This window comes from Scaptodrosophila lebanonensis, unplaced genomic scaffold, assembly GCF_003285725.1.
Source record: "Scaptodrosophila lebanonensis strain 11010-0011.00,11010-0021.00 unplaced genomic scaffold, SlebRS2 tig00000053-arrow-pilon, whole genome shotgun sequence".
NCBI lineage: Eukaryota > Metazoa > Arthropoda > Insecta > Diptera > Drosophilidae > Scaptodrosophila > Scaptodrosophila lebanonensis.
Window position 1 is genome coordinate 9,447,237 of NW_022060548.1, and position 14,093 is coordinate 9,461,329.

Below are 14,093 nucleotides of genomic sequence, written 5' to 3' on the forward strand. Positions count from 1 at the left end.
CAAAAAAAAGTTACAAGCAGTTTTAAGAATAACAATAAACACAAAGCTGTTTTCAGTACAAAAATGCAACAAAAATTAATGTACATGGAAATATTGAACAGGCACACACATACATACATGCACTAGTGTTTTAAATATACTTTTAAGTGACATTTCAAATTAAAAATTTGTTGTATATAATTTCGTTTTTAAATGCAATTAAACACAAATAATTATATATTTATATATATAGACAATGTGCATATAAATAAAATATAAAGAGAATATATATGTATTTTTGTGCAACAGCAGCAATGTGTGTGTTATTGTTGTAGTTATTTTTTGTGGGCGTATTTAGAAGACAAACTTTATCTTTATATTTGCCATTTAGAATAATGCTTTCCCTTCTCTCTTTCTCTCTCTTTTTAAATGTTCAACATTGCACAAGTTTTGTTTTTACTCTTTTAGTTTTATGTATAGTTTTTTGTTAAAGCATTTCTCTCATTTCATCCTTCTATCTGGTTTACTAATTTAAAATGTTAAATGTGGCTGTTGTGGTATTTTCAATTTTTCAGATTTCATTTCACTTCATAATATTAAACTTTAAACTTAATAAATTGTTAGAATTGTTGTTGTTACTGTTGTGTGGTTGTTGCTGTTATTGGTTGTTGTTGTTCTGGAAGTTAGACAAGTCGCTGCCGCAAAGCTGTTCCTCTTGTCAATATCGTTGTTTTTTTTAAATATTGTTATTAGACAGCGTCGACATTAAATGTCCTGCAAAAAGAAAGAGAATAGTTAAATATAATGATATTTAAATGCACTAAACAATAGAAATCAAATTTGTGGTTGTTTCTCAATATATCTTTACACCTTATCCTTAAGCCCATGCTCAGGAACTACTTGTGTAGACTCACCTGTTCACCATTTGAGGCACGCTGCTGCAGCGTTTCAATGAGTAGCTCCTTTTGGCTCACCAGACCCCGCCAGTGCTCGTCCTGTTCGCGTGCCCGCTTCTCCAGCTCCAAGAGCGTGCTACTCTGCAAAGTAAAAGGGTGCATTTAGGAATCGTATCTATGGATCTCGTCGATGATGCTTACCGTTTTTGTGACCAGTTGCGTGAGCTCATCATTGTGCTGACGCAACTGTAGGTTTTGTGTGCGCAGCTCCTCCTGCTCGGCGGAAGCATTGCTATTCAAACTACTATTATTGCTAATATTGTTGCTGTTGCTGTGGGTGCTATGATGATTATTGCTACTGCTGTCGTTGCTGCTGTTGGGACTGCTGCTATTTGTTGATTGTGTGGACTTATTACTACTGCCATTGGTGGCCTTGCTCTGCGCCTGCTTGATCTGAGTGGCCAGTACCTGTTCCAGCCAGTCGTCGAAGGAGGCGTTGAGGGCCGTGGCGGCGAGTGCCTTGACAGCATCCGGATACAGACGCTCGTAAAGCTCACGAATGCGTTGCTGTTCAGCCTTTGCTGTGCCGGCGCCCGCGCTCACGCCACCATGAGCGGACGCATTCAGGCCGCCATTGGCAGCAGCAAATGCCTTCTCCTGTTGCTGCAGTTGAGTCTGTTGTTGCTGCAAAGATCAAAACAATATATTAGTTTTAAACAAATTTAGTTGATGGCGTCAGCCGGTTGTTGAAATAAATAATGACAAGTGAACTTTTTAAAGAACTCATAACATATTAGGACAGAACTAAAAAAATATTAAAGATAAAAAAGAAAAAAAATTAGGCACTTCAAATTAACAAATCTAATCAATATTAAATGAAACCCCTAATTAAAACACAATGAACAGTTTCCCCGCCTAAAAACGTTCCCACTTAAGTTAATCAAAACCCATTCCAACTAGCTATGAAATTCCAATCTTATCATGTTTATAAATAAATGTTTATTTTTGTAATATTCTTTTCTATAGGCCGGCAGATTAATTTTGAGCACTTAAAGAATTATTATTATTATTAATCAAATCATTTTATCAACCCACTTAAAACCCTAATCACTACAAGAACCATACAGACGCAAAATAACTCCAATACCCTATAATTTTATTTCAAATATAATTTTTTTTGTGGATATTTCTTTTCAATATGAAATAGGCTATTTTTGTATCTTTTCTTTATCTTTATCTATCTACTACTTTTCTCACCTTATTTTCTCAGTGTATTTCTAAAGATTTTTAATTTTTAAATGAAGAAATAAATGTATATTCAACTTCAATAAAAAATCTATTGATTTTTCTTTGTTTTACGCATCTTTTGTTGAATTTGTAAAGTGATTTTGGTAAATTTAAACCCACAATTGGGTTAAAAGGGAAAATTATTTTGAAGATAGTTGTCAAACATTTACTACAGAACGAGAAACGAAATAAGAAATGTTATTAGTTTTTTGTATAATATTTTAGATTGGATTTTTCATTCAAAACTTTAATTTGTTAGGTGTTAATTAAAAATCAAGAATCTATCCAACGATTTGGAGACCCGGCTTTCTTATTTTTTTTTTTTTTTTTGTGGTTTATTGGTAAATTTGTAAATAAATAAATATCTCTGCTTTTGTATTTTGTTATTTGTTATTCGCACTCCACTTATAATTCTTATTTGTTAGGCTTTTAGATTAAGTGACTGACTGTTAGATATATATGTATTTATAAATCCGGTTATCTCATGAATACGGCTATTAATGCTATGACGAAGTTGTCATCTTCAAGATATTAAACAGTTAGGAACACAGTCATTTAACTAAAATAAACTTTGTTGTACCAATCATTGCTGTGGCAGCTATATGTTATAGTTTACCGATAATGATAAATATTTGCCTATCTGACCACAGAGTGCGATATTTGCTAGTCCTTTGGATTTTGACTAAATCAGAAATTAATTAATCAATTGTGCCGTTAGTAAAGAAAGGAAGGAAGGATGCAAGTAAGAAAGGATAAAGTGTGGCATGCACTTACGGCTATGCTTTGTGTGTTTGTTTTCGCCTTTGCTGTTGCTGCTGTTGTTGTTGTTGTTGCAGCTAGGAGCTTTGTTGTTGCTTCGGCATTTTGCAACGCTTCAATCAACTTCCAATTTTTCATACGAAGATCCTTCATGTGTTTGGCAAAATGGCGAGGAAAAAAAACACAAACGTGCATAAAATGTTACAAAAAGAAATTAGTAGATGGCGAGAGACGAGGAGAAGCCAAATAAAAGAACACACACAATACATAGATAGGCAGGCAGGTGTTAATTGAAATTATGCACATGAGGTTATGAGTAATCACAGCAACAACAGACAACAATAACAACAAGATCGGTATGCTTACATTATTCTTCTCGCGCTGCTCCTGCAACTCCTGCTGGAGTTGGCGCTCCTTGCCTTGCAGTTGCTCGGCCCGTGTCTGGGCGTCCTGCAACTGAGACTGCAGTATATCGGTCTTTTGCTGCTGAGCCGTTTGGGCATCGTTGAGAGTGCGGACCTGCGCCTGCAACGCATCCAACTGTTGCTCCTTTTGCGTGAGTGTCGCACTCAGAGCCTCGCATTGCGCCTGCGCCTGTTCCGTTTGTGCCGCCGACTGTTGCACGGCGGCTGTGTCGGCCTGGCTCTGACTCACCTGCTGCTTGAGAGCCGCATTGCTAGCCTCGAGGGCATTGAATTGCTGACGCAGATCCTGCAGCTCAGAGTGTGCGGCACGCGAGTGGGAGAGCTCGCTTTGGGCCGCACCCGCGGCTGTCTGTGTTTGCGCCAAATCGGCTTTAGCCGATTCGAGGGCATTGTGAAGGTTGCGGAGCTCGACTTTGAGTTCGGCATTCTCCGTTTCGAGCTGCTTGCGCTGCTCCAGCTCGAAGATGCTGTTATTGAGACGCTGTTCGAGTTCGTCGCGTTGCTGCTCGAGCGCCAGAATCTGCTGGGCCTGATTCTGCAGATGTTCGTTCTTCTGCTGGGACTCGGCATTGACGAAGGACGTCATTTCCGCGATGACCTTCTCCTTGAGTGCCAGCTCCTGCTGCAGGTGCTGCAGCTGTGGCAGCAGATCCTGCGAACTGGCTTGCTTCTCACGCAGCAACTTGGCCTGGAACTGTTGCCGCTCGAGTGTCAGTTTCTCGTTAGTGGCGGCTAGCTCCTGGTTGAGCGAGTTCAGCTCCTGTTCCTTGTTCTGGAACGCCTGCAAGCGGCTGTGCATTTGAGCGCGTTCGGTGTTGATTTCGGTGCGCAATTCACGCAGCTTAGCCTGTATGCCGATGGAGGCTTCCTGTTCTTCGGCTAATAGCTTCTCTTTCTCCTCGAGCTGGCGCTTAAGTTTCTGGCAAATATCATCGGACCATTCGGCATGCGAAGCGGGCATGTCTTGTTGCTTGTTGAGCAAATAATCAATGAGTATTTGGATCTCGGAGCGATTCAATTCGGCGCGTGAGAACACATTCATGAGCGCTGAGACGCCAATCGTTTGATGTTCGGCCAACTTATCGAGTGCCTGAACGAGGTCCTTGGCAGCAAGCGTTTCCTTTTGCTTTTTGGCGTGCTGCTGCTGTTCTTTCTTGGTTTTATTGTTGGCATTGTTGTGCTGCGCCTTTGGAGAGCCACTTTGCTGCTGTTGTTGCTGCTGCTGCTGCTGTTTAAGGACCTGTTTGGGCACGTGCGGCACCTCAACGGGCTGCTCGATGGCGGCGCTAATTACGGCGGTTGCTGTGGTTTTCTCCTTCTTGTTGCCTCCGCCAGCGTTGCCATTCTTTTCGCGCTTATTGGCCTGCTGCTTGTTGTTGTTGTCCTCCTTGCGTTCCTTCTGCTCGTGTTTTTTGAGCTCCACAATATCCTTGGGGGCACGCGTCTCAAAGTGATTGAGTGTTGGCGTCTCTTCAGCCACTGGTTTGACGGCGACAGGTTCGTTTTTGTTCACCAATATGCCCACAGCTGCTTTGTTGCCATTGCGTTTGTCCTTCTTGCCCTTTTTGTTGCCAGCAGCATGTTGATTCTCCTTCTCCGCATTGCTGGCACGCCGTTGCGATTGTGGCTGTGCCTTCTCCTCATTGTAGTTCACCACCTCGGGCTCGGGTTCGAATTCGACATGGTGCTTAGACAAGCCAGGACCTTGGACGTCATCCTCCACAGAAGCCTGCTCCTCGGACTGACCATCGGAGTAGTCTTCCTCGGCCTCGTTGTTGGCATCCCTTTGCTGTTCGCGCTGGCGCTGTTTCTTCTCACGCTTCAGCTCCTTCTTTTTGGGCTTTCGTGCCGTCGCATTTCCAGACTTATTCTGCGCATACAGATTGGCATTGAGGGCACGCTTTTCCGCCACCACCTCTTCGAATGTCTTGCGCCGAAATATCTTGTTGATGAACAGAAACGATACGAAAGAGGCCAAGAAGACGCAACCGATGACGATCAGTATGTGGAAATCCATATTTGCATACTTTGTCGAGTCCGTCGCTGCTGCTACTACTGCTGTTCTTCTTCTTCTGCTTCTTGTTGTTGGTTACTATAATTATAGAAGAAGAAAAATATATTAAAGACTGTACATTGGATTACTAATTAAAGCTTTGTTCATTTATTTTAATTCAAAAGATATTTTCGCACTTTATCAGCTTCTGGCTTGGTTTCTTTTTTTGATGACGTGTTGCACGGCAATTTGTGAACAAGCGTTCATATACTCGTACGTATCAAGATCAACGACTTTACAAATACGAATGCATGTATAAATGTTTATTAATGCGCGTACATTTGTCATGCCTTCCAATATTGCGAATATAACGTAAAATACGAGAGGAGTTCAACAAAACAGTCGACAATTTTGAATGGGGTTTAAAAAAAAATTGTGTTTTTCTTATTAATAAGAAAATAATAACAATAATAATAATACACTTATACGTTAGACAATTGCACAAAATCTTTTTAATTTCACCCCTTGGAAGTCGAATCTATGTAAACAAAATCTATTCATTTTCCCCCATTTGGGAGTCGAATTCAAACAAAAAATATCAATTTAAGTTTTCTTCACCGAATACATTAGGTACTTCAATCATTATATATTTACACTGTTTACTCAATTTTACAATTTACAAAAAACATCTGTTATTTTAATAATTACTCGTTTGTTTCAAACATATTTTAGGATGATCTTCAATATAAATAAACACTTTTTACAATTTGGAAAGAACATTTTCGAATTAAATAATCAATTTCTCACAATCTTAAAGAAACATCTTCAATTTAAAGAAAAAGATCTTTTATTCAAAAACCCTTTTTTTTTTTAAAAGGAATATCTTTGTTTTCTTTTGTAATTTAAGAGGAAAAAATCTATAATTTTTAACTGATGTTCTTCACAATTTTCAATTTTCTTGGCAACTTTTGTAGCACGCCTTGTGCATACAGACGGGCTTATCATTTTACCGGCCGGTGAATGGCACCAAAAAGTTGGCGTGTCATAAATAAATACATACAATGTATGTACATATGTTTTTTCGTATATAATTGTTGGTTCAATTACATTAAATTGGACATAATGTCGCTTACAATTCTGATTTCAATTGATTGCACTTGTATTGTCAGGTTAAAGTCCTTTGCATTCACAATGCCTGTGATCGATCGATAGTCTGACCAACAAATTTCATGTTAAACAATTGCCATAAAAATTCTAGGTAGAAAAACCAGTAAGACAAGTTACTTTGGCAATTACTGAAAAAAGCAGATAAAAATAACTCGTTTCGCAGAAAGAAAGTTAACAGTTTTTTTTTTTTTTTTGCTTTTCTCAAACTTTAAATCGTTGACGTAGACACTGACTGGCTGACGCAGTTGCTGACAAGTTGCCAGAAAAAGTACGACCCACACCGAATTGCCAAAACTTAACAAGAAAAATCCCACACACGCAGACACACACACATCTAATTGCAAACGTATGCAAATTTAAAAGACACTCACAAAATAAGACCGTTGCGTTATTTTTACTTTCCGCGTTTTCAAGCGCTCCCAACTTCTTCTACCAAGCGCTGCTAACTGGACAGAATACGAATGACAAACTGGGCAGCAGCAGAAAACTCAGCTTTGCACCGCGGGCTCTCTCTCCAGCACTCACTCTCTCTCTCTCTTTCTCTTTCTTCTCTATCTGTCTGTCCGTCTTACGATATCTCCCACAACTGGAAATGTTGTTGGCTCCCAAAACAAGCTCTGCTGGCTGTTGTTGGGTTTCGTTAACGCAACGAATTGCAAAATTCACTTCAAGGTTGTTGCTCTCGCACAAGACAGAGTGCTGGAACATGGCGTGATCGGCCACTGAATACACTTACATTCATTAAAGAGTTTTCTTCTGAACCCCATAAGCTATATATTTTGATAAAATAAATATATTACCACCTCATTAGCCATATAATTTTTGTCGAACATTTTTGAAACTTACATAGTTTTGTAAGTTACTTAAATCATTAAAGAGTATAACATTTTATATATCAGAGAGTAAAGTTACAGTTTTTGGTTTTAATTTATTTAAATGTTATAAATTTTTGTATCGCATATTTTCCTTTAATTTTAATATTTATTTTATTTTAAATTATTTATATGTTTAAACTTATTATTTTTTTAACTTTATTTGTAGGTTTTTATTATGTTTTAAATTTTAAGTGCATTTTATTTTAAAATATATTGGCATACATATATATAGTTATTATTTTATTAGTCTACCTGTTACAAACAGAATGAATAGCTCTGCATACTCTTTTAGTTTTTTCGTTTTAAAAAAACAACTGTCTTGGCTTCAAATGTGTTCATAAATTATTAACGTACTCAAATTTCTTTGCAACTGATTTTGCTGATTGCTTCAACCATTTATACAAAAGCTTTTTTCGTTTCGATTGACATTTATCATGTTTCAATGTTTATTTGTCTGTGTTTGAATTATTTAATTACTTATGAGTGACAGTCACTTTTTAAAGAGAATAGAAGGTTAAAGTTGAACCAATCCACCTTGATGTTTAGTCCTTCAACTGAAATAAACTTTATTGCGGATTGTTTCTATGCAACTAAATGATAGAGGAAATCCCTTTTGAAGATGTTTAACACTTTAGACTTTAGTTAGGCAAATCCAAATTTGGGTTAGATATTTTCACAAACACAAAAGGGAGAATGGTTTTTGTACCCATAATTAACTTTATCCTAGATGTTATAGTTCAGAAGTTCTTGGTGTTCATACAGTCGAACAGGAGGGAATTGTTTTCTTCGCTTCGTCACGTCAAACTGATCAAATATGAACCTGTGTATAACTTGTGGTCCACAACGCCTTTTTCTGCCTGTATAGTCGGCGTTTAAGCTTTCTAGACAAAAAGACTTCTTTTGCCAACACCTCTCCGTCCACTTTCTCTATTGCCCAATATGCCCTTTTCCCCTTTTAGTTTGTAATTCTTCGGGCCCTTGTCGACTACCAAGTCTGTATGCATAAATATTGTTTTATTTGTGCACTATAAACTCCCGTAAATATTTATTTAATGACTACACTATGGGTATTTATAGAGCGCATTGACGCGTTCACAATAACAATACATATTACTACTAACAAAAACAAAAAAAAAAAAAAAAAACTATTTATCATCAAACAGCAAAGACGATGACTTGAAAAGAGCAGCGGCGATGGCTTAATGAGCATTTAGGCGCACCAACAACAGCAACTATTTACACAGATACACATATTTATTTATTTACACAGATATGTACATATGTACGCATGTGAGTGTTGAAAAATGTTTAACGGCACTGTGCTAAATACACACACACAGACCCACACACAGACACACATACATACAGATACACTCGTTGTAAGTCAGATACTAAACATGCGGGCTGCGAGCTACGCTTGAATGATGCCAACCAACCAAAAGCTGATGACGATGCTCACAAATCCCAGCAAGGGTAGAGCAACAAAAAAAATGAGCGAAGAAGAAACTATAATAAAACGCCGGTAAAGGTCATCAACCGGAAGAGCGCCGCTGTGGAATGTGTACGCGCGTTTGTATGTGTGTGTGTGTGTGTGTCTTTGTGTGAAAGTCGAAAAGTTGCCGCTACGTCGGCGCAATTATCATCTTTTTACCAACACAGTCGAATCATAATTATTATGATAATGGAACTTGCTGTACGGCTGGTAAACAATCAATAGTGTCAGTGTTCCTATTCAGCTTTGCGAGCCAAAAAAATCAAAAACTACACTATAATTTATATTATTTATTTAATTAATTAAATTCTGCAGTGTGACAAGACACGTTACATATAGTCTTACTGTCAAAATAGAATCTTTCAATGCGTATGTCTTTAAACATTTCTAAAATACTTTCTTTATATTCTTTAAATTATTTTATTTTGTTTAGTCTTAAATTTGTTTACTTATTATATTGCTTTAATTTTTTTAGTGCACTCTTTTTATTATTTACTATATTTTACTTTTTACATCATTTTATTTTTAGTATTTTAATATCTTTTAATTTTTTTTGTATTATTTTATTAGTGAATCCAAAGCATACTGCGTGAAGATTAAACTGTTACCGACTTGTTTCGGAATTCTATTTCAATTGTCAACATTTTCAAATGGTCGTGCCCGGACCACTGATTCTTACTAATAATATATAATGTGATTATGCACTAATTTCAATGAACCAGAGGAATAATTCATAATGGCAAGTAATGATCATTTTATTCAGATATTTTTCTGAATCGTTGAGCAAATCAAAAAGTGAATTTGGCCAAAGTGGACTAATTATTCCTTTTTAATTGCCCATTGTTCGTGTTTACTGATCTCATTGAATAAATTATGTCCATACAGTGCTCAATAGGTACTGTTTTTTAATTTTTGCCAGTGCTGCCACATAAAATGAAGTTTTGCATGCAAATTTATAACTCTGCCCTGGTTTACAGCTGACGTCGTTGACTGCACATTTGGCCTAATTTTTTAGTCTGCGCTTTTTCTTCTTTTTCAATTAGTTCCACACAAGTGCCACCCAAACCAGAAGAGGCGACCAACAGATATGTACGTACATATATAGTACATATACATATGCACATACATTCATGTGTTTCTCTTTCTTTTTTTTTTTTGCCAACATATGGATTTTCTCAGATTTGCCAAGTGGTGCTGTTGCTGTTGTTGTTTTTGCTGCTGTAACCGTGCCAGTGGCGAACAAACACACATTCCCGCATTCATTCATTGTTTGCGACTTATTCATAAAATGTACTTTTTTTCTGATGTTTTTCCTCCATTTCGTGCGGCCTGTGACCATAGACTGCGACACAAGTGTTAATTTTAGAAAGTTCCTCATCTCTTCCATGCAATATGCAATATTTCTATGATCATGATCATGATCATGATGAGCAGCAACAGAACGAAAGAGAGTGCGAAATAAAAGAAGAGACAAAGAAAGGAGAGAGTTTGAGGCCTATAGGGGACGAAAGAGGCAGAGGTGCGAAAAGAGAAACAGCGAAAGTGAGAGGAAGAGATGAAGAAAGAAGGAAAGACAAACCGGAAAGGTAAGATGGATAGGTGGAAAGTACGTGTACGTACTATTACAATGAGGGAATTAAAATAAATAACTCAATATTGTTAGAATCACAGCGAGCAGAAGAGAAGAACTTTGGGAAGAATTTTCCACGCCCGTCATTGACATTAACGTTGCATTCTTCAACAATTGGGATCATTACTGATCTCATGGGACTGATCGGAATCTACTGATTCAATATTAAAACTGAAATCTTTCTTTTGTACTTTTTTTTTATAAAAAATTTACATTACATTACATTTCTAAGTATTGAAGAGTAAATATTCTTAATTAGTTGGGATATATTCAGTGTTTTTACATTTCAAAAATTTAACATTAAGACAAAATTTAAATAAATAAATTTTGCTGACACAAACAAATGTGTTTCATATTTTTCTACAATCAAGTAAACCTTCTAGTACGCTTTGAGTTTAGTGTCATAAGGCCTTTACCAACATTTTAGGGCTTCATAAAATAAGTAATAGAAACGATGATAACATTCTTTATATTTTCCTTCGTTTTCAACGGCAACAAAAAAAAAGCTAGAACTTGCTACGAAATATCGCTATAGTAGTTTGCTCCCACACAAGCTGTTCTAACTCGAAGCAAAAATTGTATCTCAAGTGGCTTTAAATCAAAAGCAGTTATCTTCAAGTTAGTAAAACAACTTTGCTTTATGTAGTTATGTATTTAGTTCGTCGTATGACTAACCGTAGTAAAATGTCGTTAATGCAAATTTGCAAAACAAGAAACTTTGTTTGGAAGCTTGCGCGGTTTATTTTATATTTTTCGGTGAGTCACAGAGTTCCGTTTATGCCTATGAAGAAATAACATTGTAAGATTGTGCTGCTATTAATGATTATTGATTGCTTACGCACGCAGGCAGACTCTCTGTAGTTGCTATTATCAATTAGGGGCATGGCAGGGAAGTGGAATTTCCGAGAATTTCATGAACGTTCTATGTCTTGGCTTATCTGCGGATCGTTCACTTGTCAATGAATTTATGGGGAACACGTATGTATAGTAAGAACAACTAGTTTTCAATTTTCACCCGTTTTTTTCTGACTGGCATTTCTAGGAGCGATAAGATTAGGAAAGCGCAATGCACATGCTGCAAACTCAAATCGGCGGGGGGAGTGGGGAGAGGGCCGTCATGAGGTCAGCTCAGTCGAATGATTGTTGCACAAACAATAAATGCTGGCTGCCAACTGTGTGTAAATGTCAAATGACAAACGCAAATGGCAACAGCAAGAATAATGAAAACAATTACAACAGCAGCAACTTATAGAGGCCAACACATCAATTATGTTTATTTCTTGTGCGCGTCTGATAAAAATCTGAACAAAGGGGCACAAACAGACACATATCACAAAAACACTCTGTACGTATGTACACCCGACAAAAACGCACTCAGCTTTTATCCATTTCTCAAAAGCTGTTAGCAAATGCTAGCAAGTCTCGAAGTAAAGCTTAAATAAAATTAAAGAACGATAAAAAAAAAAAGTTTTTTTTTTTTTTTAATTTTGTTGTGTTGAGACGTTTGTGTTTAAATTTCTTAGATAACTTGTAAATTTATGGATATTACTTTCATTTCCGAAGTTAAGGGCTACACTTAATAACAATAATACTAGCTTTAGCTCGTTTTCGAAATTGGATTCCTATTTAATAACTAAAGAAAATAATTCCATAATCCAACTAAATAGGTTTCATTTTTTCCGTCTAATAAGGATCATATAAGCCTATAGTATTTATCTCCATTCTATCGATTTGTTTTACGTTTTCCTGCCAACATTTTCAGCTAATTTGTTAAAAACTGTAAAACGCAATTGTAAACTTTTTCGAGGGTTCTTCCCCTAACCAAGCCGAGATGAAATTGAGAAAATAATTAATTAAAGTCTCGGAAAACAGACACAGCCCTTTGAGTTTCTAATTAAGAACAATAATAGTTTCTTTATCTGAAGAATGTTGTGCCTTCAATTGTCAGTCAGTCGATATTTTCTTCTATTTCGTTGGGTGTACATTCAAATGTATACATTTATGTACATATGTTTGTATGAGTGTGTGTATGTGTGTGTGTATGTTGACAAGTTTGCAAGTATGTGTGGCATGTTGTAGTTGGCTGTCTGTGTAGACAGACGGCGGCGCACAAGTTCTTGGCAAATCAAATAATACATTTTTGCTGGTTTCCCCCCAGGCCCCTTTCCCACACTTTGCAGTCATTATTATAGTCGGGGCCATTGTTGTTGTGCCACATAGAAATGTGTCAGTGCGCTTATTGGCTTGATTATTGTCAAATTAAGGCCGAAGAAGCATTCGCGCACTCTCTCAGGCAACGGTACCAACCATATGTAAATGCACAAACACACACATTTACATACATATGTATGTAGATGTGCGAATGCATTGCAGTTCCGAGAGAGCTTTTTAATTAATAACTGTAAGTGTAAGTGAAAGTGCAGCAGCCGTTGCTGATGGGCTTTGGTTTGTGGCGCCTGTGGCATATTTTTATGCTAATTAAGCAACTAATTGGCGACACTTTTGACAATAAGAAGAATTGCGGCAACAAATGCTATGTAAATAAATGACCTAAGCCTCATTTCTCTTTTGGTTATGTGTATATTTCTGTCTATAAGTGTATGTTTATTTGTTGTTGTTTGTTTTTCTGCAAAAGGCAATATGTTGACGTTGTGTAGCGCGGAGCCAAGCATTAACACAGACACACTCACTGCAGCTATTGGGGGTGTGGGTGATGTTGGCCCACACAAAAGGGCGATGTACGTAAAGCTCAAGACAAAAGGGCGTCGCTGTCGCTGCTGAGGATGAAGCGCACAACAAACACAACAAATGCACTGCACCCCAACACACACACACACACACACACACACTAACTCCCAAGCATGCAAGCCCACTTTTATTTTTTTATGCAATTGCAGTTGCAATTCAAACGAACTTCTTGCAACGTCTACAGTTTTTTTAACTTTATACATCTAAATCACGGTAAGCACATACATGCATATGTATGTTACATACATACATATGTATGCAGTTTTTTTTTTCCTGCACGGCATCCGCATCCGCCATTTGCAAGCAGTCAAAGCCAAAGCCAGCGAGTATGCGTGTGTGTGCCTGTGTAGGTGTATTTCTGTGTCTGTGTGTGCGGCGTTGTCGCGTCGGCAATTTTCTTTAATTTTCGGCACCAATTTTGAGCAACATTTACTTATTTATTTGTATCGCACAATTACTTAAAACCTATTAATAGTCATTTGCCTGCAAACTTACACTTTTTTCAATTGAGCTAATGGCCAACTTTAAACATTTATTAGATTAATTTTATCCACTTGAAGAAAACACACTTGCAGAGCACAGGGTTGGGACGTACTAGGGATGCGCGATATACATCGATGTTCAATAATACATCGATGTTTGGCCGCGATGTATCGGGCTGATTCGATGTTTTGAATACTTCGATTGATTCGATGCATCGAAAATCGATTTTTATTTCATCTGACTTTATTATGTTATGTTACATTTACAAGATTAAATAAAATAACAACAAACGTGTGACGCATTCGTTGACAGGGTTCTAAAACCCTATTTAATGAAGGCTCTTTGGAAATATAACTCTC

At 37.3% G+C, this 14,093-nt stretch overlaps 1 protein-coding gene across 2 annotated transcripts; it reads right to left on the reverse strand.

Annotated features, from left to right (window-relative positions):
* Positions 1-427: 427 nt before the first annotated feature.
* Positions 428-13,841, reverse strand: LOC115623895 (putative uncharacterized protein DDB_G0271606). Of its 2 annotated transcripts, XM_030518447.1 has the most exons (6): positions 13,747-13,841; positions 3,288-5,438; positions 2,937-3,068; positions 1,077-1,559; positions 894-1,016; positions 428-753 (listed from the first exon to the last, which is right to left on the reverse strand). In XM_030518447.1, exons 2-6 carry the CDS (start codon positions 5,361-5,363, stop codon positions 745-747), a joined length of 2,823 nt encoding a protein of 940 aa, XP_030374307.1. In that variant the 5' UTR covers positions 5,364-5,438; positions 13,747-13,841; the 3' UTR covers positions 428-744. The 2 variants fall into 2 exon arrangements, with proteins under 2 accessions (XP_030374307.1, XP_030374308.1); XM_030518448.1 differs by lacking the exon at positions 2,937-3,068.
* Between the last annotated feature and the right edge of the window lie 252 nt (positions 13,842-14,093).